General features: G+C 51.3%; 1 protein-coding gene across 4 annotated transcripts in view; it reads right to left on the bottom strand.

Moving 5' to 3' along the window:
- Positions 1-17,537: 17,537 nt before the first annotated feature.
- The window catches only part of CERS4 (ceramide synthase 4), a 53,158-nt gene continuing 45,269 nt past the window's right edge, over positions 17,538-25,426 (bottom strand). For all 4 annotated transcript variants that reach the window (XM_063615921.1, XM_055237517.2, XM_055237516.2 and 1 more), the window contains 9 exons: positions 25,218-25,335; positions 24,138-24,256; positions 23,994-24,051; positions 23,600-23,650; positions 23,176-23,268; positions 22,793-22,921; positions 21,959-22,065; positions 18,113-18,269; positions 17,538-18,027 (listed from right to left, as the gene is read on the bottom strand). In XM_063615921.1, coding sequence (XP_063471991.1) covers positions 17,848-18,027; positions 18,113-18,269; positions 21,959-22,065; positions 22,793-22,921; positions 23,176-23,268; positions 23,600-23,650; positions 23,994-24,051; positions 24,138-24,256; positions 25,218-25,335 — 1,012 coding nt within the window. In that variant the 3' untranslated portion in view covers positions 17,538-17,847. The remainder of the gene's footprint in view (positions 18,028-18,112; positions 18,270-21,958; positions 22,066-22,792; positions 22,922-23,175; positions 23,269-23,599; positions 23,651-23,993; positions 24,052-24,137; positions 24,257-25,217; positions 25,336-25,426) is intronic.

Raw genomic sequence — 25,426 nt, 5'->3', positions numbered from 1 at the left:
GCGAAGCCCCCTTGTGGCAGAGGCTGAGAAAGCACTGGACCCTAGGGTCTGGGCTAGAATGATGAATTTGGGAAATGGCCAGTTGGGCATCTGTGGGCTGGAGAGGAGTGAATGCAGCAAAACCCTAGATGTTTTGGAGCTAAGGAAGAATCAGAAAAGAGACAGAAAGTTGGGTGCGGTGGCTCACACCTGTAATCCCAACACTTTGGGAGGCTGAGGCGGGCGGATTCCTTGAGGTCAGGAGTTCAAGACCACCCTGGCCAACATGGTGAAACCCCGTCTCTTGTAAAAATACAAAATGTAGCCGGGTGTGGTGGCGGGCGCCTGTAATCCCAGCCACACGGTGGCTGAGGCAGGAGAATCGCTTGAACCTGGGAGGTGAAAGTTGCAGTGAGCAGAGATCGTGCCACTGCACTCCAACCTGGGCAACAGAGCAATACTCTGTCAAAAAAAAAAAAAAACAAAGAAACCGAAATGAAAAAGAGATGGAAGCGGGGCTCACATGTTTAATCCTAGCTAGTTGGGAGGCTGAGATGGGACGATTGCTTGAGTCCCGGAGGTCAAGCCTGGAGTGAGCTATTATTACACCACTGTGCTCCAGCCAGGGCAGCAGAGTGAGACCCTGCTGTATCTTAAAAAGAAAAAGGGCTGGGCATGATGGTTCACGCCTGTAATCCCAGCACGTTGAGAGGCCAAGGCGGGTGGATGGACTTAAGCCCAAAAATTTGAGACCAGCCTGGGCAACATAGTGAGACCCCATCTCTACAAGAAATACAAAAATTATTTGGGTGTGGTGGTGCCTGCCTGTAGTCCCAGCTACTCAGGAGGCTGAACTAGGAGGAATGCTTGAGGCCAGAAGGTTGAGGCTGCAGTGAGCCCTGATTTTGCCCTGCACTCCAAGCTGGGCAACAGAGTGAGATACTAACTCGAGAAAAAAAGAAAAAAGCTCGTAGATTAAAGTTCATAGCAGCAGATTGGGCAGCAAAATTTCACCTCTGTTCTCTTAGGATCCCTCTAGGCCTGAGAATTATTAAGTTGACATAAAACGGGTTAACAGGCAGGGCGTGGTGGCTCACGCCTGTAATTCCAGCACTTTCGGAGGCCAAGGCAGCTGGATCACCTGAGGTTGGGAGTTCGAGACAAGCCTGACCAACATGGTGAAACCCCGTCTCTACTAAAAATACAAAAATTAGCCAGGCATCGTGGTGGGCACCTGTAATCCCAGCTACTCGGAAGGCTGAGGCAGGAAATTGCTTGAACCCAGGAAGCGGAGGCTGCGGTGAGCCAAGACCGCACCACTGCACTCCAGCCTGGGCAACAAGAGGAAACTCCATCTCCCAAAAAAAAAAAAAAAAAAAAAAAAAAAATAGGGCCAGGCACGGCACGGTGGCTCACGCCTATAATCCTAGTACTTTGGGAGGCCGAGGCAGGCAAATCACGAGGTCAGGAGTTCGAGACCAGCCTGGCCAACATGGTGAAACCCCATCTCTACTAAAAATACAAAAAATTAGCCAGGTGTAGTGGCTGGTGCCTGTAATCCCAGCTACTTGGGAGGCTGAGGCAGGAGAATTGCTTGAACCTGGGAGGCAGAGGTTGCAGTGAGCTGAGATCGTGCCACTGTGTTCTAGCCTGGGTGACAGAGCGAGACTCTGTCTCAGAAAACAAACAAAACAAACAAAAACCAGGTTAACAGGAGAAAAGGATGCAGATTTACTTAATAGAAGTTTTGCATGGAATAGAAGCCCTCAGAAGAAAATGAATTTGAGAGGTCAAGGCAGGAAGATCCCTTGAGGTCGGAGTTCAAAACCAGCCTAGGCAACATAGCAAGACCCTTTCTGTACAAAAAATACAAAAATTAGCAGGGTATGGTGGCATGTGCCTGTAGTCCCAGCTACTCAGGAGGCTGAGGCGGGTGGTGGAGGTTGTGGTAAGCTGAGATCTAGTCACTACACTCCAGCCTGGGTGACAAAGACCCTGTCTGTCTGTCTGTCTGTCTCTCAAAAAAAGAAGGGGCCGGGCATGGTGGCTCACACCTGTAATCCCAGCACCTTGGGAAGCTGAAGCAGGTGGATCACTTGCGGTCAGGAGTTTGAGACCAGCCTGGCCAACATGGCGAAACCCTGTCTCTGCTAAAAATACAATAATTGGCCAGGTGTGGTGGCACGAGCCTGTGGTCCCAGCTACTTGAGAGGCTGAGGCAGGAGAATCGCTTGAACCTGGGAGGTGGGGTTTGCAGTGAGCTGAGATCGCAGCATTGTGTTCCAGCCTGGGCAACAGAGCAAGACCCTGTCTCTAAAGAAGTAAATAAAAATAAATTTAAAAAGGGAATGAAGACCCAAAGAAGCATTTAGAATCAGTTACTTGTGTACTGAATTGGGCAAAGAATGTAAGTTGTGAAGAAGCAACGAAATTATGTGAGAGGCTTAAAAGATAAGCGTTATTTTATCAAAGGCTATATATAATTCTCTCAGTGCCAACTTCCTGTCCTTGATAAGATGTACAGGGAGAACATCTTTCACTTGGGAAATTTCAGGTCTTGTTTTTAAGAAGGAGCCTGGGCTGGGCACGGGGACTCACGCTTGTAACCCCAGCACTCTGGGAGGCTGAGGCGGGCGGATCACCTGAGGTTAGGAGTTTGAGACCAACCTGGCCGATATGGCGAAACCCTGTCTCTACTAAAAATACAAAAATCAGCCGGACATGGTGGCACACGCCTATAATCCCGGCTACTCGGGAGGCTGAGACAGGAGAATCGCTTGAACCCGGGAGGCAGAGGTTAGAGTGAGCCCAGATCATGCCATTGCACTACAGCCTGGGTGACAGAGCAAGAGTCTTTAAAAAAAAAAAAAAAAAAAAAAAAAGCCAGGCACAGTGGTTCACGCCTGTAATCCCAGCACTTTGGGAGTCGGCGGTGGGTGGATCACCTGTGGCTGGGAGTTCGAGAGCAGCCTGACCGACATGGAGGAAACCTGTCTCTATTAAAATACAAAATTAGCCAGGCATGGTGGCTCACGCCTGTAATCCCAGATACTCAGGAGGCTGAGCCAGGAGAATCGCTTGAACCCGGGAGGCAGAGGTTGTAGTGAGCTGAGATCACGCCACTGCACTGCAGCCTGGGTGACACTGATACTTTGTCTCAGAAAACAAAAAACAAAAAAAGAACCTGAAGATCAGAGTGATCTTTTTGCATGTGTTGTTTTTCAAATGCCTCTGACTTAACTGGCTTGTAGGCCAGCCTGGCATATTTTGGGTGGCGTACTCTAGAGTTTGTCACAGCATGATTCACAGCTGCCAAAAGGTGGAAACAACCCACATATCCATCAGTGCATGAGAGATCAACAAAATGTGCTCGATCCATACAATGGAATATTATTCAGCCATAAAAAAGATGAAGTGGGCCGGGCATGGTGGCTCATGCCTGTATTCCTAGCACTTTGGGGGACCGAGGCGGGCGGATCACCTGAGGTCGGGAGTTCAGGAACAGCCTGGCCAACATGGTGAAACCCCATCTCAACTAAAAAAATTACAAAAAGTAGTTGGGTGATGTGGTGTGCACCTGTAATCCCAGCTACTCGGGAGGCTGAGGCAAGAGAATCGTTTGAACCCGGGAGGCAGTGGTTGCAGTGAGTCGAGATCGTGCCACTGCACTCCAGCCTGGGCAATACAGCAAGACTCAGTCTCAAAAAAAAGGAAAAAAAAAAAGGTTAATTTTATGCTGTGTGAATTTCACCTTAATAATATAAACAAAGGAGGGAAAAATGCATCAACCTATTTGTGTGCTGATAGGAATGCTCCAGGGGTGCAGGGAGCGTTGTTGAGGTAGGTGCTTGTCTAGGCCAATGAAGGGGTGGAGGAGTTGGTGGAGAAGGGGGCCTGGTTTTGCTGCATCCAGAGCAAATTGATTCTCAGAGGGCAAGAGGGAGAGCCACTGTGTCTGGGTCCTGACGCAGGTCTTCAGGTTGATGGAGGGCGGTGGCTCTGGAAGGTCTCTCCCACTGATTTCTATTTTGTCAGAGATGCCACCTGGTCTGTGACAAAGATTGGTAAACAGGAGGATGATGTCAGTATTAAGAGGAAATAAGAGGCCGGGTGCGGTGGCTGATGTCTGTAATCCCAGCACTTTGGGAGGCCAAGGCCGTCGGATCACTTGAGGTCAGGAGCTCGAGACCAGCCTGACCAACATGGCGAAATCCCGTCTTTACTAAAAATACAAACATTAGCCAGGCCTGGTGGCCTGTGCCTATAATCCCAGCTTCTTGGGAGCCTGAGACAGGAAGATCGCTTGAACCCGGGAAGCGGGTGTTGCAGTGAGCCGAGATCGGCCATTGCACTCCGGCTCAGGAGACAGAGTGAGACTCTGTCTCGGGGGGGGGAAAAAAAGAGGGAATAACAGTAGGGGAAGTTCCTAGTAATGCATGTTTTTCCAAGTCCCAGAAAGAACATAGCAGCAGACGGCAAGTTGCCCCTAGGTGGCGCTCATTCCCCATGTCCGACACCCAATCAGCCTCGGGCTAATCCAAGCTCATTGACCACGTGTTTATCTGGCAGTTCTCCCTGTTCTTCATGCATTTCACTTTTTTTTTTTTTTTTTTTTTTTTTTTTTTTTGAGACGGAGTCTCGCTCTGTCGCCCAGGCTGGAGTGCAGTGGCGCAGTCTCGGCTCACTGCAAGCTCCGCCTCCCGGGTTCACGCCATTCTCCTGCCTCAGCCTCTCCGAGTAGCTGGGACTACAGGCGCCCGCCACCATGCCCGGCTAATTTTTTGTATTTTTAGTAGAGACGGGGTTTCACCGCGGTCTCGATCTCCTGACCTCGTGATCCGCCCGCCTCGGCCTCCCAAAGTGCTGGGATTACAAGCGTGAGCCACCGCGCCCGGCTATGCATTTCACTTTTGCTTTAACGCTTTCTGTTTCCCATCGAGTGACCATCAGCATTTTTTTCTACTGTTAAATATACATATAAATACCTAAGTAATACAAAAAAATACAAAAAGTACGTAAGTATTGTACCTAAAAATAACATAAAATTGACCACTTTAACAATTTTAAAGTGGGCTTCAAAGGTATTCAGTATTTTCACAATGTTGTGCACTCATCACCACCACCCATCTCTAGAACTGTTTTTGTTTCTTGTTTTTTGTTTTTGAGACAGTCTCGCTCTGTTGCCCAGGCTGGAGTGCAGTGGCGCTATGATCTCAGCTCGCTGCAACTTCTGCTTCCGGGGTTAGAGTGATTCTCCTGCCTTAGCCTCCCGAGTAGCTGGGATTACAGGCATGTGCCACCACGCCCAGCTAATTTTTTGTATCTTTAGTAGAGATGGGGTTTTCACTATGTTTGCTAGGCTGGTCTTGAACTCCTGACCTTGTGATCCACCTGCCTCAGCCTCTCAAAGTGCTGGGATTACAGGCATCAGCCACCACGCCTGGCCAAGAAAGCTTTTCTGTTTGTGAGATGGGGTCTCGTTATGTTGCCCAGGCTGGTCTCAAACTCCTAGCCTCAAGTCATACCCCTGCCTTGGCCTCCCAAAGGGCTGGGATGATAGAATTTAGCCACAGTGCCTGGCCTCCTCTTTTTTTTTTTTTTTTTTTTGAGACGGAGTCTTGCTCTGTCGTCCAGGCTGGAGTGCAGTGGCGCAGTCTTGGCTCACTGCAAGCTCTGCCTCCTGGGTTCACGCCATTCTCCCCCCTCAGCCTCTCCGAGTAGCTGGGACTACAGGCGCCCGCCACCACGCCCGGCTAATTTTTTTGTATTTTTAGTAGAGACGGGGTTTCACCGTGGTCTCGATCTCCTGACCTCGTGATCCGCCCGCCTCGGCCTCCCAAAGTGCTGGGATTACAAGCGTGAGCCACCGCGCCCGGCCTTTTTTTTTTTTTTTTTTTTTTTTGAGATGGAGTCGTGCTCGGTCACCCAACCTGGAGTGCTGGAGTGCAGTGGTGTGATCTTGGCTCACTGCAACCTCCGCCTCCCAGGTTCAAGCAATTCTCCTGTCTCAGCCTCCCATAGCTGGGACAACAGGTGCATGCTACCATGCCTGGCTAATTTTTATTAGTATTTTTAGTAGAGATTCGAGATGGGGTTTCACCATATTGGTCATGCTGGTCTCGAACTCCTGACCTCAGGTGATCCACTGGCCTCGGCCTCTCAAAGTGCTGGGATTACAGGCATGAGCCATTGTGCCCGGCCACATCTGTTTTTATCAAAGTGAAATTCATATAACATAAAATTAACCATTGTGAAGTGAATGATTCAGTGGCATTCAGTACATTCACAGTGCAGTACAACCTTATCTATCTACTGCCAGAATATTTTCATGACCCCAAAAGGAAGCCCTGTACTCATTTTGGTGACTCACACATGTAATCCTAGTGCTTGAGAGGCCAAGGTGGGAGGATGGTTTGAGGCTAGGAGATTCAGATCATCCTGGACAACACAGCAAGGCCTCATCTCTCTCAAAAATAAAAAATTAGGCCGGGCGCGGTGGCTCAAGCCTGTAATCCCAGCACTTTGGGAGGCTGAGGCGGGTGGATCACAAGGTCAGGAGATCGAGACCATCCTGGCTAACACGGTGAAACCCCGTCTCTACTAAACATACAAAAAATTAGCCGGGCGTGGTGGCGGGCGCCTGTAATCCCAGCTACTCGGGAGGCTGAGGCAGGAGAATGGCGTGAACCCGGGAGGCGGAGCTTGCAGTGAGCCGAGATCGCGCCAGTGCACTCCAGCCTGGGGGACAGAGAAAGACTCCGTCTCAAAAATAAATAAATAAATAAAATAAATAAAAAATAAAAAATTAGCTGGGTGTGGTTGTGTGCACCTGTCGTCCTAGCTACTGGGAAGACTGATGCGGGAGGATTGCTTGAGTCCAGGTGTTGGAGGCTGCAGTGATCTGTGATCGCACTACTGCACTCCAGCCTGGGTGACAGAGCAAAACCCTGTCTCTAAAATAAAAAATTTAAAAATAAAAGAAATTGGATATTCTCCCCCTTTCACTCTTTTTTTTCCTCCCCCTCTTCTTGGTATCAGCCTGAATTAGATGAGAAATAACTATTACTCGAAATGTTGATAAACCTTGATTGGGGCTGGGCTCGGTGGCTCACGCCTGTAATCCCAGCACTTTGGGAGGCCAAGGCGGGTGGATCACGAGATCAGGAGATCGAGACCATCCTGGCTAACATGGTGAAACCCCATTTCTACTAAAAATACAAAAAAAATTAGCCAGGCGTGGTGGCGGGCGTCTGTAGTCCCAGCTTCTTGGGAGCTGAGGCAGGAGAATGGCGTGAACTTGGGAGGCGGAGCTTGCAGTGAGCCGAGATCGTGCCACTGCACTCCAGCCTGGGCGACAGAGCACGACGCTGTCTCAAAAAAAAAAAAAAAGAGCGAGACTCTGTCTTTAAAAAAACCCAAAAAACTTGATTGGAAAATCCTCTGGGTTTTGTCCTTTAGGGGAAGGTAGTTTGTTTCTTCCTTTCCCCTTCCCCTCCCTTCCTCTCTCTCATTTTTTTCTTGCTTTCTTTCAACAGGGTCTCGCTTTGTCACCCAGGCTGGAGTGCAGTGGCACCATCTGTAGCCTTGACCTCCCGGGTTCAAGCGATCCTCCAGCCTCAGCCTCTCAAGTAGTGGGGATTATAGGCACACACTACCATATCCAGCTAATTTTTAAATTGTTTTGTAGAGACCAGGTTTCACTATGTTGCCCAGATGGGTCTCAAACTCCTGGGTTCAAGTGATCTGTCTACCTCAGCCTCCCAAAATGTTGGAATCACAGGGATGAACCATATTGTCTGCCCCCTCCCCCAAGTTATTTCCATTTCATTAATATTTATGGGTTTAGTAAAGTTTTTTGATGCCTCTTTGTGCAAGTTTTGCATTTTATATTTTTCCATAAAGGTATTCTTTTCATCTTCATCTTCATTTTCTTTTTGTTTTGAGACGGAGTTTCACTCATGTTGCCCAGACTGGAGTGCAATGGCGCGATCTCAGCTTACTGCAACCTCCACCTCCTGGGTTCCAGTGATTGTTCTGTCTCAGCCTCCCAAGTAGCTGGGACTACAGGCAGGCACCAGCAGGCCCAGCTAATTTTTTTTTTTTTTTTGAGACAGAGTCTCGCTCTGTCGCCCAGGCTGGAGTGCAGTGGTGCAGTCTCGGCTCACTGCAAGCTCCGCCTCCCGGGTTCAAGCCATTCTCCTGCCTCAGCCTCTCCGAGTAGCTGGGACTACAGGCACCTGCCACCACGCCCGGCTAATTTTTTTTTGTATTTTTTAGTAGAGACGGGGTTTCACCGTGGTCTCGATCTCCTGACCTCGTGATCCGCCAGCCTTGGCCTCCCAAAGTGCTGGGATTACAAGCGTGAGCCACCGCGCCCGGCCTAGGCCCAGCTAATTTTTTGAGATGGAGTCTCACACTGTCGCCCAGGATGGAGTGCAGTGGCGCAATCTCTGCTCACTGCAAGCTCCGCCTCCTGGGTTCACGCCATTCTCCTGCCTCAGCGTCCTGAGTAGCTGGGACTACAGGTGCCCACCATCAGGCCTGGCTAAATTTTTGTATTTTTTAGTAGACACGGGGTTTTACCGTGTTAGCCAAGGTGGTCTTGATCTCCTGAGCTTGTGATCTGTCCTCCTCAACCTCCCAAAGTGCTGAAATTACAGGCATGAGCCACTCTGCACCGCCAGTTTTTGTATTTTTTTTTTTTTTTTTTTTTTTTGAGACGGAGTCTCGCTCTGTTGCCCAGGCTGGAGTGCAGTGGCGCAGTCTTGGCTCACTACAAGCTCCGCCTCCCGGGTTCACGCCATTCTCCCGTCTCAGCCTCTCCGAGTAGCTGGGACTACAGGCGCCCGCCACCACGCCCGGCTAATTTTTTGTAGTTTTAGTAGAGACGGGGTTTCACCGTGGTCTCGATCTCCTGACCTCGTGATCCGCCCGCCTCGGCCTCCCAAAGTGCTGGGATTACAAGCGTGAGCCACCGCGCCCGGCCTGGTTTTTGTATTTTTAGCAGAGATGGGGTTTTGACATGTTGGCCGGGCTGGTCTTGAACTCCTGGGCTCAAGCGATCCACCTGCCTTAGCCTCCCAAAGTGCTGGGATTACTGGCGTGAGCCACTGTGCCTGGCATATACCCACTTTTAATCGCATACAGATTAAGGGGCAGTTTATGTAGAAATTTTTAGGGGAGGGGTACTAATCATTGGGGCGTTGGCATGGAAAGGGGCAGTAATTCCCGGATGTTAGCATGTTAGCAATATGAAATTGACACAGCACACTGGTGGGTATGTCTTATCGAAAGCTGCTTCCCCCTCCCTTTTCCTTCACCTGTTTTAGCTAGTCCTCAATCTAGTCTGGTGTCTGAGCCCCACCTCTGGAGTCAAATCCTATCTTCTTTTTTTTTTTTTTTTTTGAGACGGAGTCTCGCTCTGTCACCCAGGCTGGAGTGCAGTGGCGCAGCTCTCGGCTCACCGCAAGCTCCGCCTCCCGGGTTCACGCCATTCTCTTGCCTCAGCCTCTCCGAGTAGCTGGGACTACAGGCACCTGCCACCACACCCGGCTAATTTTTTTTGTATTTTTAGTAGAGACGGGGTTTCACCGTGGTCTCGATCTCCCGACCTCGTGATCCGCCCGCCTCGGCCTCCCAAAGTGCTGGGATTACAAGCATGAGCCACCGCGCCCGGCCTCAAATCCTATCTTCTACCTCACTAGGACTTGCCTAGGAGTTGCAGTGATAGCCTAGACTGCCTTTCAAATTTACTTATTGACCCAGAGCACTTTAGCCCACGGTGGGTGGCAAAGTTTGCAAGAACTCAAATTCCACTGGGATCCATAATTTCCCTCTTGTTAGGGCTGGTTTAAATGCCCCCTTTATAGGGACCAGCCTTACAGGGCCTGTGGGTTTTTCTTCTGGTGTGGAGACAAGAGAACATAGAAATAAAGACACAAGGCAAAGAGATAGAAGGAAAGACAGCTGGGCCCGGAGGACTACTACCACCAAGACGCAGAGACCGGTAGTAGCCCCGAATGCCTGGCTGCACTGTTATTTATTGGATACAAGGCAAGGGGGCAGGGTAAGGAGTGTGAGCCATCTGCAATGATAGGTAAGGTCATGCGAGTCACGTGTCCACCAGACAGGGAGCCCTTCCCTGTTTGGTAGCCGAGGCAGAGAGAGGGGACAGCTTATGTCATTATTTCTTGTATTTCTTGGAGAGATCAACGGCTTAATACTTTCACTAATTCTGCTGCTGTTATCTAGAAGGCGGAGCCAGGTGTACAGGGTGGAACATGAAAGTGGAACAGGAGCGTGACCGCTGAAGCACAGAATCACAGGGAGACGGTTAGGCCTCTGGATGGCTGCGGGGGGCGGGGGGACTTGACTGACGTCAGGCCTTCCACAAGAGGTGGTGGAGCAGTCTTTAACTCCCCCAAGGAAAGGGAGACTCCCTTTCCCGGTCTGCTAAGTAATGGGTGCCTTCCCAGGCGCCGGCATTACCGCTAGACCTTGGAGCCCTCTAGTGGCCATGTCCGGGCATAACAGGGCTCACCCTCTTGCCTTCTGGTCACTTCTCACTGCGTCAGTTCAGCTCCTATCTCTGTATGGCCTGGTTTTTCCTAGGTTATGATTGTAGAACAAATATTATTATAATATTGGAATAAAGAGTAATGCTACAAACTAATGTTTAATAATATTGATATATAATCATATCTATATTTTTAGTGTAACTTTTAATTTTATATATATTTTTTATTTTACTGGAATAACTTGTGCCCTCAGTCTCTTGCCTCGGCACCTGGATGGCTTGCCGCCCACACCCTCTATGGGTGGGCATCAGCTGAGTTTGGTCGGGTTTTTCTTTCTGCTCTAAAAGGACAGCGCTGGGTTCCATGCCTCACAATCGCTGCCCCCTCCCTCTCCCCAACACACAAAGGCACTCTATGCTGCCGGGGGTGGGGGAGAGGTGGCATCAGAGATTCAGGACTGTTTTTTCTACCTCTTCAGTGTGTCTTTTAGTGATATAAAGTGAAAACCGGGTACTGTGAGTGCTCACCTGATTTTTGGTTCTTTTTTTTTTTTTTTTTTTTTTTTGAGACAGAGTCTCGCTCTGTTGCCCAGGCTGGAATGCAGTGGCGCGATCTCGGCTCACTGCAAGCTCTGCCTCCCGGGTTCAAGTGATTCTCCTGCCTCAGCCTTCTGAGTAGCTGGGACTACAGGCGTGAGCCACCGCGCCCAGCTGGGATTTTTGGTTCTTGGGAAAGTGCTTTTTTGTGTGTAGTTGTTAAATTGGTGTCCTTGTTGGAGGGGTGGTTGGTGGAGCCTTCTATTCTGTTACCTTGCGCTGCCTTCTACATCCTGGGCTTTTGATATAGATATGTCATAGACAAATAATGGGCAGTTTTATTCTCTTTATTTCTCCTACTTGTATCTTTTTGTTTTATCGTGTTACCTAGAACTCCCAGAATAATTTTGAATAAGGGTGGCCATAGCAGCTATTGTCTTATTTCTTACCTTGAGGGTTATGTGCTGAACAATTAAATATGACATTACATATAACATTTGACATGTATGATGCTTTATTTTTGTTTTTTAGTGTTGGGGTCTTCCACTGTTCCTCAGGTTGGAGTGCAGTGGCAAGATCACGGCTCACTGCAGCCTTGAACTCCTGGTTCAAGTGGTCCTCCTGCCTTGAGCTCCTGAGTAGCTGTGACTACAGGCACATACCACCATGCCTGATTTTTAAATTTTATGTAGAGATGGGGGTCTTGCCATGTTGCCAGGCTGATCTTGAACTCCTGGGCTCAAGCGATCCTCTCCTTTGGTCTCCAGAAGTGCTGGGATTACAGGTATGAGCCACCACATCTGGCCTGTCTTTATATTTTTTCTGTGACTTTTATTTTTCTTTATTAATCTTGCCAGATGTTCGTCTATTAGTCATTCAAACAACTTTTAGGTTTGATGATCCTCTCTAATTTTAACACATATCCTGTGTTTTTTCTTCTATTGAGCTTATTCTACTGTTCTTTAAAATCTTCTTAAATGCTTAGCTGATTATTTTTGAGCTTTTTCTTTTTTCTTTCTTTTTTTTGAGACAGAGTCTCGCTGTCGCCCAGGCTGGAGTGCAGTGGCGCGATCTCGGCTCACTGCAGGCTCCGCCCCGCGGGGTTCACGCCATTCTCCTGCCTCAGCCTCCCGAGTAGCTGGGACTACAGGCGCCCGCCACCTCGCCCGGCTAATTCTTTTTGTATTTTTAGTAGAGATGGGGTTTCACCGTGTTAGCCAGGATGGTCTCAATCTCCTGACCTTGTGATCCACCCGCCTTGGCCTCCCAAAGTGCTGGGATTACAGGTGTGAGCCACCGCGCCCGGCCTTTTTTTTTTTTTTTTTTTTGAGATAGAGTCTCACCCTGTTGCCCAGGCTGGAGTACAATGGCACGATCTCGGCTCATTGCAACTTCTGCCTCCCAGGTTCAAGCGATTCTCCTGCCTCAGTCTTCGAGTAGCTGGGATTACAGGCACGTGCCACTACTGCTGGCTAATTTTTTTTGTATCTTTAGTAGAGATGGGGTTTCACCATGTTGCTCAGGCTGATCTCAAACTCCTGACCTCGTGATCCACTTCCCCTTGGCCTCCCAGAGTGCTGGGATTATAGGCATGAGCCACCGCACCAGCTGCTTTTTTTTTTTTCTTTTCTAATATAAGCCTGTTAGGCTACAAACTTCCTCCAAAGGATTGCTTAAGCTACACTCCACAAACATTGACATGTAATATTTTTGCTATTCATCTTTTTTTTTTGAGACAGAATCTCACTCTGTTGCCAGGCTGGAGTGCAGTGGCGTGATCTCGGCTCACTGCAACCTCTGCCTCCTGAGTTCAAGTGATTCTCATTTCTCAGCCTCCCGAGTAGCTGGGATTACAGGCATGTGCCACTACACCCAGCTAATTTTTGTATTTTTAGTAGAGATGAGGTTTTACCATGTTAGCCAGGATGGTCTCGATCTCCTGACCTCGTGATCCGCCCACCTTGGCCTCCCAAAGTGCTGGGATTACAGGCGTGAGCCACCACGCCCGGCCTTTGCTATTCATCTATAGGAGTGTATTTTCTAATCTTCATTATGGGCTCTCTTTCAACCCATGAGGTTTTTTTTTGTTTGTTTTTTGGAAGGAATGGCAATGACTGGATAGGGAAGCACCAGGCAAATGGAAGAATTATAATCCTTGTTTCATGAGATACTGTGGTTGATTTATACAAATCCCTTTCTTCATGCATTTATTAAGATGAAATTTACATAACACATGAGCCATTTTAAAGTGAACAGTTCAGTGGCATTTAGTGCATTTGCAATGTTGTAGAACCACGACTTTAGTTCCAAAACATTTTCACCACTGCAAGATAAAACTCCGTACCTATTAAACAGTTTCTTCCTACACCTTCACCCTGCAGCCCCCGGCAACTATAAATATACATTTTATTTTTATAGGTTTACCTCTTCTGGATATTTCATATAGGTGGAATCATAAAATGTGTGACCTTTTATGTCTGGGTTCTTACACTGAGCATAATGCTTCCAGGGTTCATTCACATGTAGCATATGTGAGTGCTGTATTCCTTTTCATGGCTGAGTAATAGTCCATTGTATGGATGGACTACAATTTGTTTATACAATTTGTTATTGGACATTTGGGATGTTTCTATGGTTTTTTTTTTTTTTTTTTTTTTTTTTCCCTCCAGACAGGGTCTCACTCTGTTGCTCAGGCTGGAGTATAGTGGCATGATCATAGCTCACAGCAGTCTTAATTCTGTTTAACTTCTTGAGGAACCACGAAACGATTTTCCACAGTGATTATTTTACATTTCTACCAGCAGTGAACACAGTTGTTTCATGTTTTCCACACCCTTGCCAACACTTTTGAGACAGAGTTTCGCTCTTGTTACCCAGGCTGGAGTGTAGTGGCATGATCTTGGCTCCCTGCAACCTCTGCCTCCCAGGTTCAAGTGATTCTCCTGCCTCAGTCTCCCGAGTACCTGGGATTACAGACATGTACCACCATGCCCGGCTACTTTTGTATTTTTAGGAGAGAGGGGTTTACTCCATGTTGGTCAGGCTGGTCTCGAACTCTCGACTTCAGGTGATCTACCTGCCTCGGCCTCCCAAAGTCCTGGGATTACAGGCATGAGCCACCACACCTGGCCAACACTTCTTTTATTATACCCACTCTTGTGGATGTAAAGTAGTTTCTCATTGTGGTTTTGATTTGCATTTTCCTAACGACTAATGATTTTTTTTTTTTTTTTTTTTTTTTAAAGATGGAGTCTCGCTCTGTCGCCCAGGCTGGAGTGCAGTGGCGCAATCTCGGCTCACTGCAAGCTCCGCCTCCCGGGTCCACGCCATTCTCCTGCCTCAGCCTCTCCGAGTGGCTGGGACGACAGGCGCCCGCCACCACGCCCGGCTAATTTTTTGTATTTTTAGTAGAGACGGGGTTTCACCGTGGTCTCGATCTCCTGACCTCGTGATCCGCCCGCCTCGGCCTCCCAAAGTGCTGGGATTACAAGCGTGAGCCACCGCGCCCGGCCGACTAATGATGTTAAATATCTTTTCATGTGCTTATTGGCCATTTCTTTTTGGGAAATTTTTTTTTTCTTTTTCTTTTAGATGGAGTCTTGCTCTTGTTGCCCAGGCTGAAGTGCTGTGGCGCAATCTCGGCTCACTGCAACCTCTGCCTCCCGGGTTCAAGTGATTCTCCTGCCTCAGCCTCCCAAGAAGCTGGGATTACAGGCACATGCCACCATGCCTAATTTTTGTATTTTTAGTAGAGACAGGGTTTCACCATGTTGGCCAGGCTGGTTTCGAACTCCTGACCTCAGGTGATCCACCTGCCTCGGCCTCCCAAAGTGCTGGGATTACAGGCGTGAGCCACCTCACTCAGCTGAGAAATTTCTATTCAAGTCCTTTGCCTATTTGTTTTTCTTTTTTTGTGGAGACGGGAGTCTTGCTGTATTTCCCAGGCTGGTCTTGAATTCCTGGACTCAATTGATCCTCTTGCCTAAGCCCCCAAAGTGCTGGGATTACAGGGGTGAACCACCACACCTGGTCTCTTTGGCCTTTTTTTAAAATTTTTTTTGAGATGGAGTCTGGCTCTGTTGCCCTGGCTGGAGTGCAGTGGCATGATCTCGATTTACTGCAACCTCCACCTCCTAGGTTCAAGTGACTCTCCTGCCTCAGCCTCCCGAGTAGCTGGGATTACAGGCGCCCCCTACCATGCCTGGCTAATTTTTGTATTTTTAGTAGAGATGGAGTTTCACCATGTTGGCCAGGCTGGTCTCTAATTCTCGACCTCAGGTGACCTGCCCACCTTGGCCTCCCAAAGTGCTAGGATTATAGGCATGAGCTACCGTGCCCTGCCACCCATTTTTTAAATTAGGATTTTTGTTGTTGTTGAGTTGTAAGAGTTATATATATATCCGGGATGCTAGAACCTCTTCAGATATATCGTATGCAAATATTTTCTTCCATTTTGTAGCTTGTCATATCCCTTTAAAAATTGTATTTAGGCCGGGCGCGGTGGCTCAAGCTTGTAATCCCAGCACTTTGGGAGGCCGAGGCGGGCGAATCACGAGGTCAGGAGATCGAGACCACGGTGAAACCCCGTCTCTACTAAAAATACAAAAAATTAGCCGGGCGTCGTGGTGGGCGCCTGTAGTCCCAGCTACTCGGAGAGGCTGAGGCAGGAGAATGGCGTGAACCCGGGAGGCGGAGCTTGCAGTGAGCAGAGATTGAGCCACTGCACTCCAGCCTGGGCGACAGAGCGAGACTCCGTCTCAAAAAAAAAAAAAAAAAAAAAAAAAAAAAAAATATTGTATTTAATGAGTGTGTCACTTCACTTCAAAAACTTCACCTCTCTCATGCCTGTAATCCCAGCACTTTGGGAGGCCGAGGCAGGTGGATCATTTGAGGTCAGGAGTTCGAGACCAGCCTGACCAATGTGACAAAACCACCTGTCTACTAAAAATACAAAAATTACCTGGGCGTGGTGGCACACGCCTGTAGTCCCAGCTACTCGGGAGGCTGAGGCAGGAGAATCGCTTGAACCCAGGAGGCGGAGGTTGCAGTGAGCCGAGATGGCACCAACGCATTCCAGCCTGGGTGACAGAGACCCCATCTCAAAAAACAAAAAAAACTTCACCTCACTTCAAAAACTAGAACAGTGATAGTAATTGATATCTATCTGAATCCCATCCCCTTACCTTCCCAGATCAAAGATAATTTACTAATTTGAATTTTGTTTATATTTTATTATAGTTCTAGCTAAGTATTCATGCCTATACATTATTTCATTTGGGTTGCTTTTGAGCTTTATAAAAGGTCAACTATTATACACAATGCTGAATGGTTTTCCAGTATTGGTAACAATTTATACTCCCCCTGATAATGTGAGATTATTGACCCTCTACATTCTCTCCAATACTTTGTTGTCCAATTTCTTTTTGTTTGTTTGAGACAGTCTCACTCTGTCACCCAGGCTGGAGTGCAGTGGCGAGAGATCTCGGCTCACTGCAAACTCCGCCTCCCGGGTTCACGCCATTCTCCTGCCTCAGCCTCCCAAGTAGCTGGGACTACAGGCGCCCATCACCACGCTTGGCTAATTTTTTGTATTTTTAGTAGAGATGGGGTTTCGCTGTGTTAGCCAGGATGGTCTAGATATCCTGACCTCGTGATCTGCCTGCTCGGCCTCCCAAGTGCTGGGATCACAGGCGCGAGCCACCGCGCCCGGCTTTTGTTTTGTTCTGAGATGGAGTCTTGCTCTGTTGACCAGGCTGGAGTGCAGTGGTGTGATCTCGGCTCACTGCAACCTCCACCTCCCGGGTTCAAGCGATTCTCCTGCCTCAGCCTCCCAGGTGACTGCAATTACAGGTGTACATCACCCTGCCCAGCTAGTTTTTGTATTTTTAGTAGAGATGGAGTTTTACCATGTTGCCCAGTCTGGTCTTGAACTCCTGACTTCAAGTGATCTGCCTGCCTCAGCCTCCGAAAGTGCTGGGATTCCAGGTGTGAGCTACTGGGCCTGGTCTCCGTTTCTTTATTTTTGGAGCTCTTGAAGAGACAGTGACCTCCCCAGGCTAACCCTTGGGAAGCCTGTGGGATTTTACCCCACTCCCTCCACTGTCCCAAGGAAGGCTCCTGGGACCACAAAGGTGGGCAATCTACCAGACTTAAGAAAGGACTGCAGAGACAGGCCTGGTCCGCGACCTACGTGTGAGCTTGGGCAAAGGACTTGACCTTTCAGAGCTAGTCTGCAAGGGGGTCTTTAAGAAGCAGACCAAGGGTACCCTAAGGGTGGAGGGAGGGGCTTGAGTCGCTGGCTGGCGAGTCAGGGGCTCATCTGGGGACAGCGTGGGGAGGGGGTGGTCTCTGGGCTCTGTTGCTGTCTGGGGCCTCTGGGGCCCTGCATCCTTGGGTGGCAGTGAGTATCCCATCAGTGGGGTATGTAAGTAGAGGCCTGGCTCCCTTGGGGGTCTCTGGGGATGAAGAAGGAACTTTGATAGGGACCCAAGTTTCAGGCAGAAAATTTGGCTCCGTTTATGTTTTAATTGGACCCTTTTCAGCCTGGGGCTCCCCCCAGCCCCCAGGCTACAGCCTGGAGGTGTCTCTGGCCAGCCACAGCATCCAGCTGCTGGCTCCCAGCTCTGTCCAGTTGCCCAGAGGGAAGAAGGGTGGGTGGGCAGAAGGAAGGGGCTGGAGACAGATCATCAGCCCTCCCCGTCCACCCCGGGAGGGGCCCTCCCTGTCTCCAGAAAGGTGGCCCAGGGGCGCCAGTCCAGTCACCCCAGAAATATCCAAGGCGCTGGGGGCAGCCCCTTACAGCCAGCCCCGCCTGGCTATGTGGCCGTTGTGTGCCTGTTGGTCAGACGCCCGGCCACCCGGCTCCGAGGGCCATCAATGGGGGCTGGCCTGGGCCCTCGAGCTGCCCCGTTCTTTAGCTGCAGAGGTTCCTGGGCCGCCGCCTCCTCCTCACTGGAGTCTGATTCTTCTACATCACTACGAATGTCCTTCTCCATCTGGGGAACAGAGAGAAGGATGGAGCTCAGAGCAGGGAGGAAGGAGGAGCTTGGGGCTGGGGCCCCCGGGGCGGTCCAGCCATACCTGGCCCTTCTTCATGAAGCTATAGAGCATGCGCAGAATGAGGCAAGACCAGAACACGTGCAGCAGCTGCAGCAACATCAGAAGCCCGTTGAAGAAGTAGTAGCCGAAGAAGGGGCCCCTGTTGCTGATGGACTCGTAGTATGTGGTGTAGAGGATCCTACGGCCGGAGGGAGAGGAGGAGGCTGGGGCTTGACCAGCCGCTGTAGCCCCCAGTCCTAAGAATTTCTAACTGGCATGGCCTTCCCTGCTCCATAACCTTCTATGGCTCCCTAGTGCCCCCCCCCACCCCATGATACCTACACTCTTGAGCTGGGCACGGGAGGCCCCCTCTCACTTGCTTGTACTAAATGAGCAGAACACACACATAAGCTCCCTGACTGGCCATTCATGACTATGAACCTCACCCAAGCGGGTACTTATGATCCCAGCTGCTTTCCTGGGTGGCACTCTGACACCTTCTCTCTACTCCTCAGACCCCCATCACCTCCCCGTCATCAGCAGGCGACTGCCTACTCACCTCAGAGGGGAGGGGCTTCATATCTCAGGAAGGCAGGCGGTGGGGCCTCCTCTCCCAGGAAGATTGAGAGGGAGCAGGGCTCCATCTCCCAGAGTTTAAGAGGGGCGGGGCCTCATCTCCCAAGGAGTATAAAAGGGGTGGGGCCTCATCTCCCAGGTAGCCGGACAGAGGCGGGGCTTTGTCTCCCAGGGAGGCTGGGAGGGGTGGGGCTTCATTTTTACTGTGCAACCCAAGCCAGTTGGAAAGAGTGTTCCCCAGCACCGCTCCTCCCCTCAAACTCCTCCTTGCTTGTTGCCTGGGACACTGTCCTGGAGCCCAGCTCCCACCACATCCTCTTCTCAAACTCCACTCTGGTTTTTGTTTTTGTTTTGTTTTGAGACGGAGTCTTGCTCTGTCACCCAGACTGGAGTGCAATGGCGCGATCTCCGCTCACTGCAACCTCCGCTTCCCGGGTTCCAGCGATTCTCCTGCCTCAGCCTCCCAAGTAGCTGGGATTATAGGCGCCTGCTACCACGCCTGGCTAATTTTTGTATTTTTAGTAGAGAGGTGATTTTTGCCATGTTGGCCAGGCTGGTCTCGAACTCCTGACCTCAAGTGATCTGTCCGCCTCAGCCTCCCAAAGTGCTGGGATTACAGGCGTGAGCCACCGCACCCGGCCTTCCTGCTGGTTCTTTATCATCAACGCCAACCCCACTGTTATTTCACACAAGAAAGAAAAAAACAAAAAGCTCACTCTTTACTCTGCCCCTCTGGCCACCAACTTATTTCTTTTCCCTGTAGGCTTATTTTTTTTTTTTCCTTGGAATTCCTTGAAAGTACTGGCTGGGCTGGGTGCAGTGGCTCACGCCTGTAATCCCAGCACTTTGAGAGGTGGAGGCGGGTGGATCACAAGGTCAGAAGTTCGAGTCCAGCCTGGGCAACATGGTGAAACCCCCATCTCTACTAAAAAAAAAATACAAAAATTAGCAAGGTGTGGTGGTACGTGCCTATAATTCCAGCTACTCAGGAGGCTGAGGCAGGAGAATTGCTTGAACCCAGGAGGCGGAGGTTGTGGTGGGCTGAGATCACACCATTGCACTCCAGTCTAGGTGACAGAGCAAGACTCCATCTCAAAAAGTACGGGCTGTAGCTGCTGTGTTTCTCCTACCCCCCAATCAGCTGTAGGGTGACCAGCAACCTCGCCTTCCTCACTCCACAGTGCTCAGCCCTGTACCCCCACCAGCTGGTACAACAGATTGCCAGCAGCCCTCCCTCCTCCCTGGGCCCCTTCCCTCTCTGGCTCCCCGCGTCCCACCATCTCCCCATCTCACAGCCACTTCTGCCTAATCTCCTCAGGTCTTGAAACCAAGACAGGTGGGAGCCATGGAGGGTTGTAGCCAGAGGAGGGATGTAATCTGACTCATACTTCATGGGCCCTGTTCCTCTCTCGACCTGCAAACATCAGGGAGCCCGAGGACTGAGCCTCTCTGTCCATACCTGCTCCCTAGGTGATGCCATCCAGGCTGCTGGCTGCAAATACCAGCCATGGACTGGCAACTCCTACATTACCTCTCTCCCCAGAAGCCCAGACTGGCATGCCCACTGCCTTCTCCATGTCTCCTCTGAGGCCACAGACCCCTCAAACCCAGCAGGGCTTAGCTCCTGCTGCCTCGAGCAGTTCCTTCTGTGATTGTTCCCATCTCCTGATCCCAGAGGCATCCCCTTGAGTCTGGCCACTTCTCTCACCTATCCTGGGTCCCCTCACTCCTGCCCATACTTCCCATGATGTTTCCCCTGCAGCTGCCAGAGGGCACCCAGAACACCTAGGTCAGATTGAATCCCTCCTCTGCTTGTAACCTCCGTGGCTCCCATCTCCCCCGGGGTCAAAGCCAAAGTCCTGCCCACAGCCCTCAAGGACCTGCACGGCCTGCCCCATCCCCTCCCTACACTCCCCCTCACCCACTCTGCTCCAGCCACACAGGCCTCCTCGCTCTTCCCCTAACAAACATGCCAGGGACTTGCCTCAGGGACTTTGCACATGCTATTCTCTCTTCCTGGAACGCTCTCCCCCCTCTGATCAACGTGGTTCTGTCCCTCACCTCCCTCCCATCTCTCTGTACAAACGCTGTCAGTGAGGCATTCCCTGCCATTCTAATTCCAACTACCCACCCCTCCCATACTTCCTGCTCCCTTCCTGACTTTTTTTTTTTTATTTAGAGACGGAGTCTTGCTCTGTCGCCCAGGCTGGAGTGCAGTGGTGTGATCTCAGCTCACTGCAACCTCCGCCTTCTGGGTTCAAGTGATTCTCCTGCCTTAGCCTCCTGAGTAGCTAGAATTACGGGCGTGTAGCCCAGCTAATTATTGTGTTTTTAGTAGAGACAGGGTTTCTCTGTGTTGGCCAGAGTGCTCTCAAACTCCTGACCTCAGGTGATCCAGCCACCTCAGCCTCCGAAAGTGCTGGGATGACAGGCGTGAGCCATCACACCTGGCCAATTTTATTTAAGACGAAGTCTCCCTCTGTCACCCAGGCTGGAGTACAGTGGTACAACCTTGATTCACTGTAGCCTCTGCCTTCTGGATTTAAGTGATCCTCCTGCCTCAGCCTCCTGAGTAGCTGGGATTACAGGCATGCACTATCACGTCCGGCTAATTTTTTAGTAGAGACAGGGTTTCACCATGTTGGCCAGGCTGGTCTCAAACTCCTGAGCTTGTGATCTGCCTGCTTCAGCCTCCCAAAGTGTTGGGATTATAGGGGTGAGCCACTGTGGCCAGCCTAACTTTTGTATTTTTAGTAGAGATGGGGTTTCACTACATTGGCCAGGCTGGTCTGGAACTCCTGACCTCAAGTGACCCGCCCGCCTCAGCCTCCCAAAGTGCTGGGATTACAGGAGTGAACTACCACGCCCGGCCCCTCGAATTTATTTTCTTGTTAGTAAATCTCTCCTTCGCATGCTGTGTAGTTCACCTGGCTGCCTCATTTACCATCCACTCCCACCCACGCAATGTCTGCTCACGAGGGCAGGGATCTTTGAACTGTGGTCTCTGCTGTGTTCCCAGCACACTCGAGAGGACCCACAAATATTTACTGGGCAGACTTTGGTGCGCTGGCAACCCTGATCCCTCCTCCCACTCCATGGTCCAGGCAGGCTGAGTAATTATAATTCTCTGTCTCACTTCTGTGCCTTTGCATATGCTGTGCCCTGTGCCTGGCACACCCTTCCCTGCCTCCTCCTGGAACTCTCCCAGCCAAGATCCCCAGCTCCTTGGGGCAGGGTACCAATGGTGAGGCAGTCCTGGAATCTCAGATATGCCCTCCCACCTCCCTGACCCCCATGGGAGGGCTGACTCACTGGGTGGGAAAGAGGACCAGTCGGGTGTAGAAGAAGACCAAGGAGAAGATGAGGAAGAGGGCGTCGCACACTTGCTGATACTGTATGTAGTTGACCACCTTACAGGCCTGAGAAGGGCAGCAGGGAGAAATGGGATCAGGACCAGGGGCCTGGTCTCAAGGAGAAGGTGCCATGGGATGGGACCAGGTGAGTTGGGGTGGGGCCTTGTTTCCAGGAACTACCTACCTTTTCAGGAAATGTAAAGAATGTGAATATAGGCTGGGTACAGTGGCTCACACCTGTAATCCCAGCACTTTGGGAGGCTGAGGCGGGCAGATCACCTGAGGTCAGGAGTTCGAGACCACCCTGGCCAACATGGTGAAACCCCATCTCTATTAAAACTACAAAAGTTAGCTGGCATGGTGGCGAGTGCCTGTAATCCCAGCTTCTTGGGAACCTGAGGCAGGAGATTCACTTGAACCTGAGAGGCAGAGGTTGCAGTGAGCAGAGTGTGCCATTGCACTCTAGCCTGGGCGAGAGAGTGAGACTCCATCTCAAAAAAAAAATGAATACATGTGTGTAGCTTTATCCCCCAAGGAGGGAGGCTGAGAGAGGCAAGGTTTTATCTCCCAGGAAAGAGGGGGCGGGGCCTCATCTCCCAAGGAAGCTGAGAAGGTGGGGTGGGGGGCCTCTGCCCAAGGAAGACAGAGGGGGCAGGGCCTCATCACCCGTGAAGGACAGGAGGGGCAGGGCTCCATCTCCCAGGAAGGTTGGGAGGAATGGGACTTCATCTCCTGGGCACCTGGGAGGGCTGGGTACAGCAGCTGGGAAGGGTCAGGCAGGGGCCGGGCCCACCTCCAGCAGGTAGTCGGCGGAATCGTGTAACAGCAGCACCAGAGAGCCAATGCGTAGCAGGTTGGCGCTGTAGGAGAAGGTCATCAGGATGACCGCCACGAAGTGATGTATCACCTGCTCCTTGAAATCCTGCAGTAGACGGTGGGTCATAGTGGGGACGAGGCTTGATGCTGGAAGGTCCCCCACCCTATGGGCCAAGAAGTGGGTCCTTTCAGGGGGTTTGTGTGGCCTCTGGGCCCATGGCCTCTATATCTCCTGCAGGAGGTACCAGGGAGTGCTCAAGGTGTGATTGTGAGGCAGCCCTACCACCCAGCACCCCAGCATCCCAGCACCCCAGCTCCCTGTCCAGAGACTGGGTCTTCCAGACTCTTGTTTGGCCTCACCTTGCGCTTGACATCAAATGGCAGCCTGATTAGCAGTGAGAGGTAGAAACCCAGCTCTAAGAGGTACCACCAGTACAGGGATGGCTTCAGAGTCTGCAGCAGGGCAGGACAAGGTTAGCTGTGGGGAGCGAAGGCTCCAATCGGGCAGGGATATGGCTCGGGGCCCACTCCCTTCCCTCAAAACCAAGATACTTGAATCCCAATGAGTGAGCTCCCCATCCCTGGAGGTAATCAAGGGCAGTGGTTTGGTGGAACCTCCTGCTTGGAGTTTTCTGGCCCTTCTCTATTCCCCAGAGGAATGAAAGAGTGTGGGACTCAGTGGGGAATGACGGTGTAGTGTCAGGGTTCAGGTCCCATGCCCATGGCTGCAGCAACTGTGATCATCGCCCTCACCCTCCAAGCATTCACACTCTCTGCTACTCACCTGGTTTGGGTAATTGTCCCAGCACATTACTGGTGCCCACAGCCATGATTCCTGCAGGGAAACGGGTGTCAGGCTGTTCGGAGGTGAGAATCCAGCCTCCCACCCTGGGTCTGCAGCCTCTTTGGGGCTCTTTCCACAGATAGATGCTACCTTCACCCAGCCCTGCTTTTTCCTGCCTCTCACTCTGGACTGGAGGGCTCATTCACTGCAGAACCCCAACTTTTGGTGCATGGTAAATCCAAATGCCTGTTGAGTGAACATTCACCACCATCTTGCCAAGCTCTCGCGCTCCTCAGCTGCACGTTTTCCCCTCTGTCTGGCTGCACCACTCCACACACCCCCTCCCGCCAGATCCAGGCCAGGTGAGCAGTCAGCTATACTCGGGTACACTCACGTGGTACAGGACTGAGAGGCCGCCCACAAAGGAGGACAGGTAGAAGAGAAACCTCCAGCTGTGGATGGGGAGGGAGCTGTGAAAACAGCAGACACCCCCCACCCCGCGCTTCCCTGCACCCCAGAAGCCCCATCCTGGGCTTACCTGGCCTCACAGAACTTCTTGGTCAGCTGGGGTCGATCCTGGTTCCGGCGTCTCCGGAACCATCGTTGGGTCTGCCGCAGCGTGAGACCACACTGGGCGGCCAGGAGGGACAGCTGGGGCTGGGGAGGGGGTGATGGGGACAAGGGTCACAGAGGCCCTGTGGTGGCTTACCCCATGTCCCCAGACAGGACTTGGCTCTACCCTCTCCTCCACTGCAGCCCCACGTCTTGCCTACACGGTGACCATGTCTATATGGAGAGGCAGTGTTGGGAGTCCCAGCGTGGGGCCCTGCAGCACACTTGGGCCCTAAGAGAAGCAAATCCTGTTCATAGGGCAGGCAAGTCGCTGATGGGGATGGGATTAAGACAGATGCTGGCGTGCAGCATCCCCTACCCCCAGATAGGCTTCCCTGCGTCCCTCCAGAACGGTCAGTTCTCACCTCCAACCTAGGCAGGCAGTTGAGACCTTGCCCCAGCCTCAAGTGCTACCTGAAGAGGGAAATTGACAAGTAAAAGGGGAATCCCGTCTAGTTCTGCAGAAGCTGCCCTGTCACCCCTAGGGTATGTGGTCTTCACCATTCCCCATTCCACTCAGGACGCAGCCACGCCTCCACAGCACAGACCCTGTCCAGAGGGCAGCTACACCAGAGACAGGAAGGGAGGGAGGGTCACAGGGCTGCTTCTGTTACTCCATTCTCTACCAGCTCAGACCTTCCACTCCTCCCCAGGATAGGAGAGCAAGCAACTACTCTCACCCTCCTAGAATCTGTCTATTGTGCAACTGTGCCCACTGAGGCCCAGGGAGGCTGGGAGGGGAGGGGCCCCATCTCCCAAGGAGGCTGGGAAGGGCAGGTCCTCATCTCCCAGGGAGGCTGGGAGGGGTGGGGCCTCGTTTCCCAGGGAGGCTGGGGGACAGGGCCATTTCCCAGGGAATTGGGGATGAAGAGTGGAAAGTAGGGGCATTGGAGGGGTGCCTGTAGCCACCTTGGCTTCTCCTGCCCCAACAAATGGGCCACACACCACCCGCAGGCCCCACCCCCAGGGCAGTAGTGCTGGTTGGACGGCATGGGGGGGCTCTCACCTCCTTGGGCCTGTGTCCTTCTGTGAGGAAGTGTTTCTCCAGCGTGGCGTTGGGCTTCACCTGCCTCCTGGTCTGATCCCTCACACCCAGCCACCGGCTCAGGGGCAGGCCAATGAACCTGGGTGCAAAGGAGACACAGCCTATCAGCCCAGGTGAAGAGACGGGACTGCCTGTGTGTGGGCGCAGACATGCTATCGGTGGGAAAACCA

The sequence above is a fragment of the Symphalangus syndactylus genome, chromosome 13 (genome assembly GCF_028878055.3).
Source record: "Symphalangus syndactylus isolate Jambi chromosome 13, NHGRI_mSymSyn1-v2.1_pri, whole genome shotgun sequence".
NCBI lineage: Eukaryota > Metazoa > Chordata > Mammalia > Primates > Hylobatidae > Symphalangus > Symphalangus syndactylus.
This window is presented reverse-complemented; position numbering and strand designations above follow the sequence as displayed.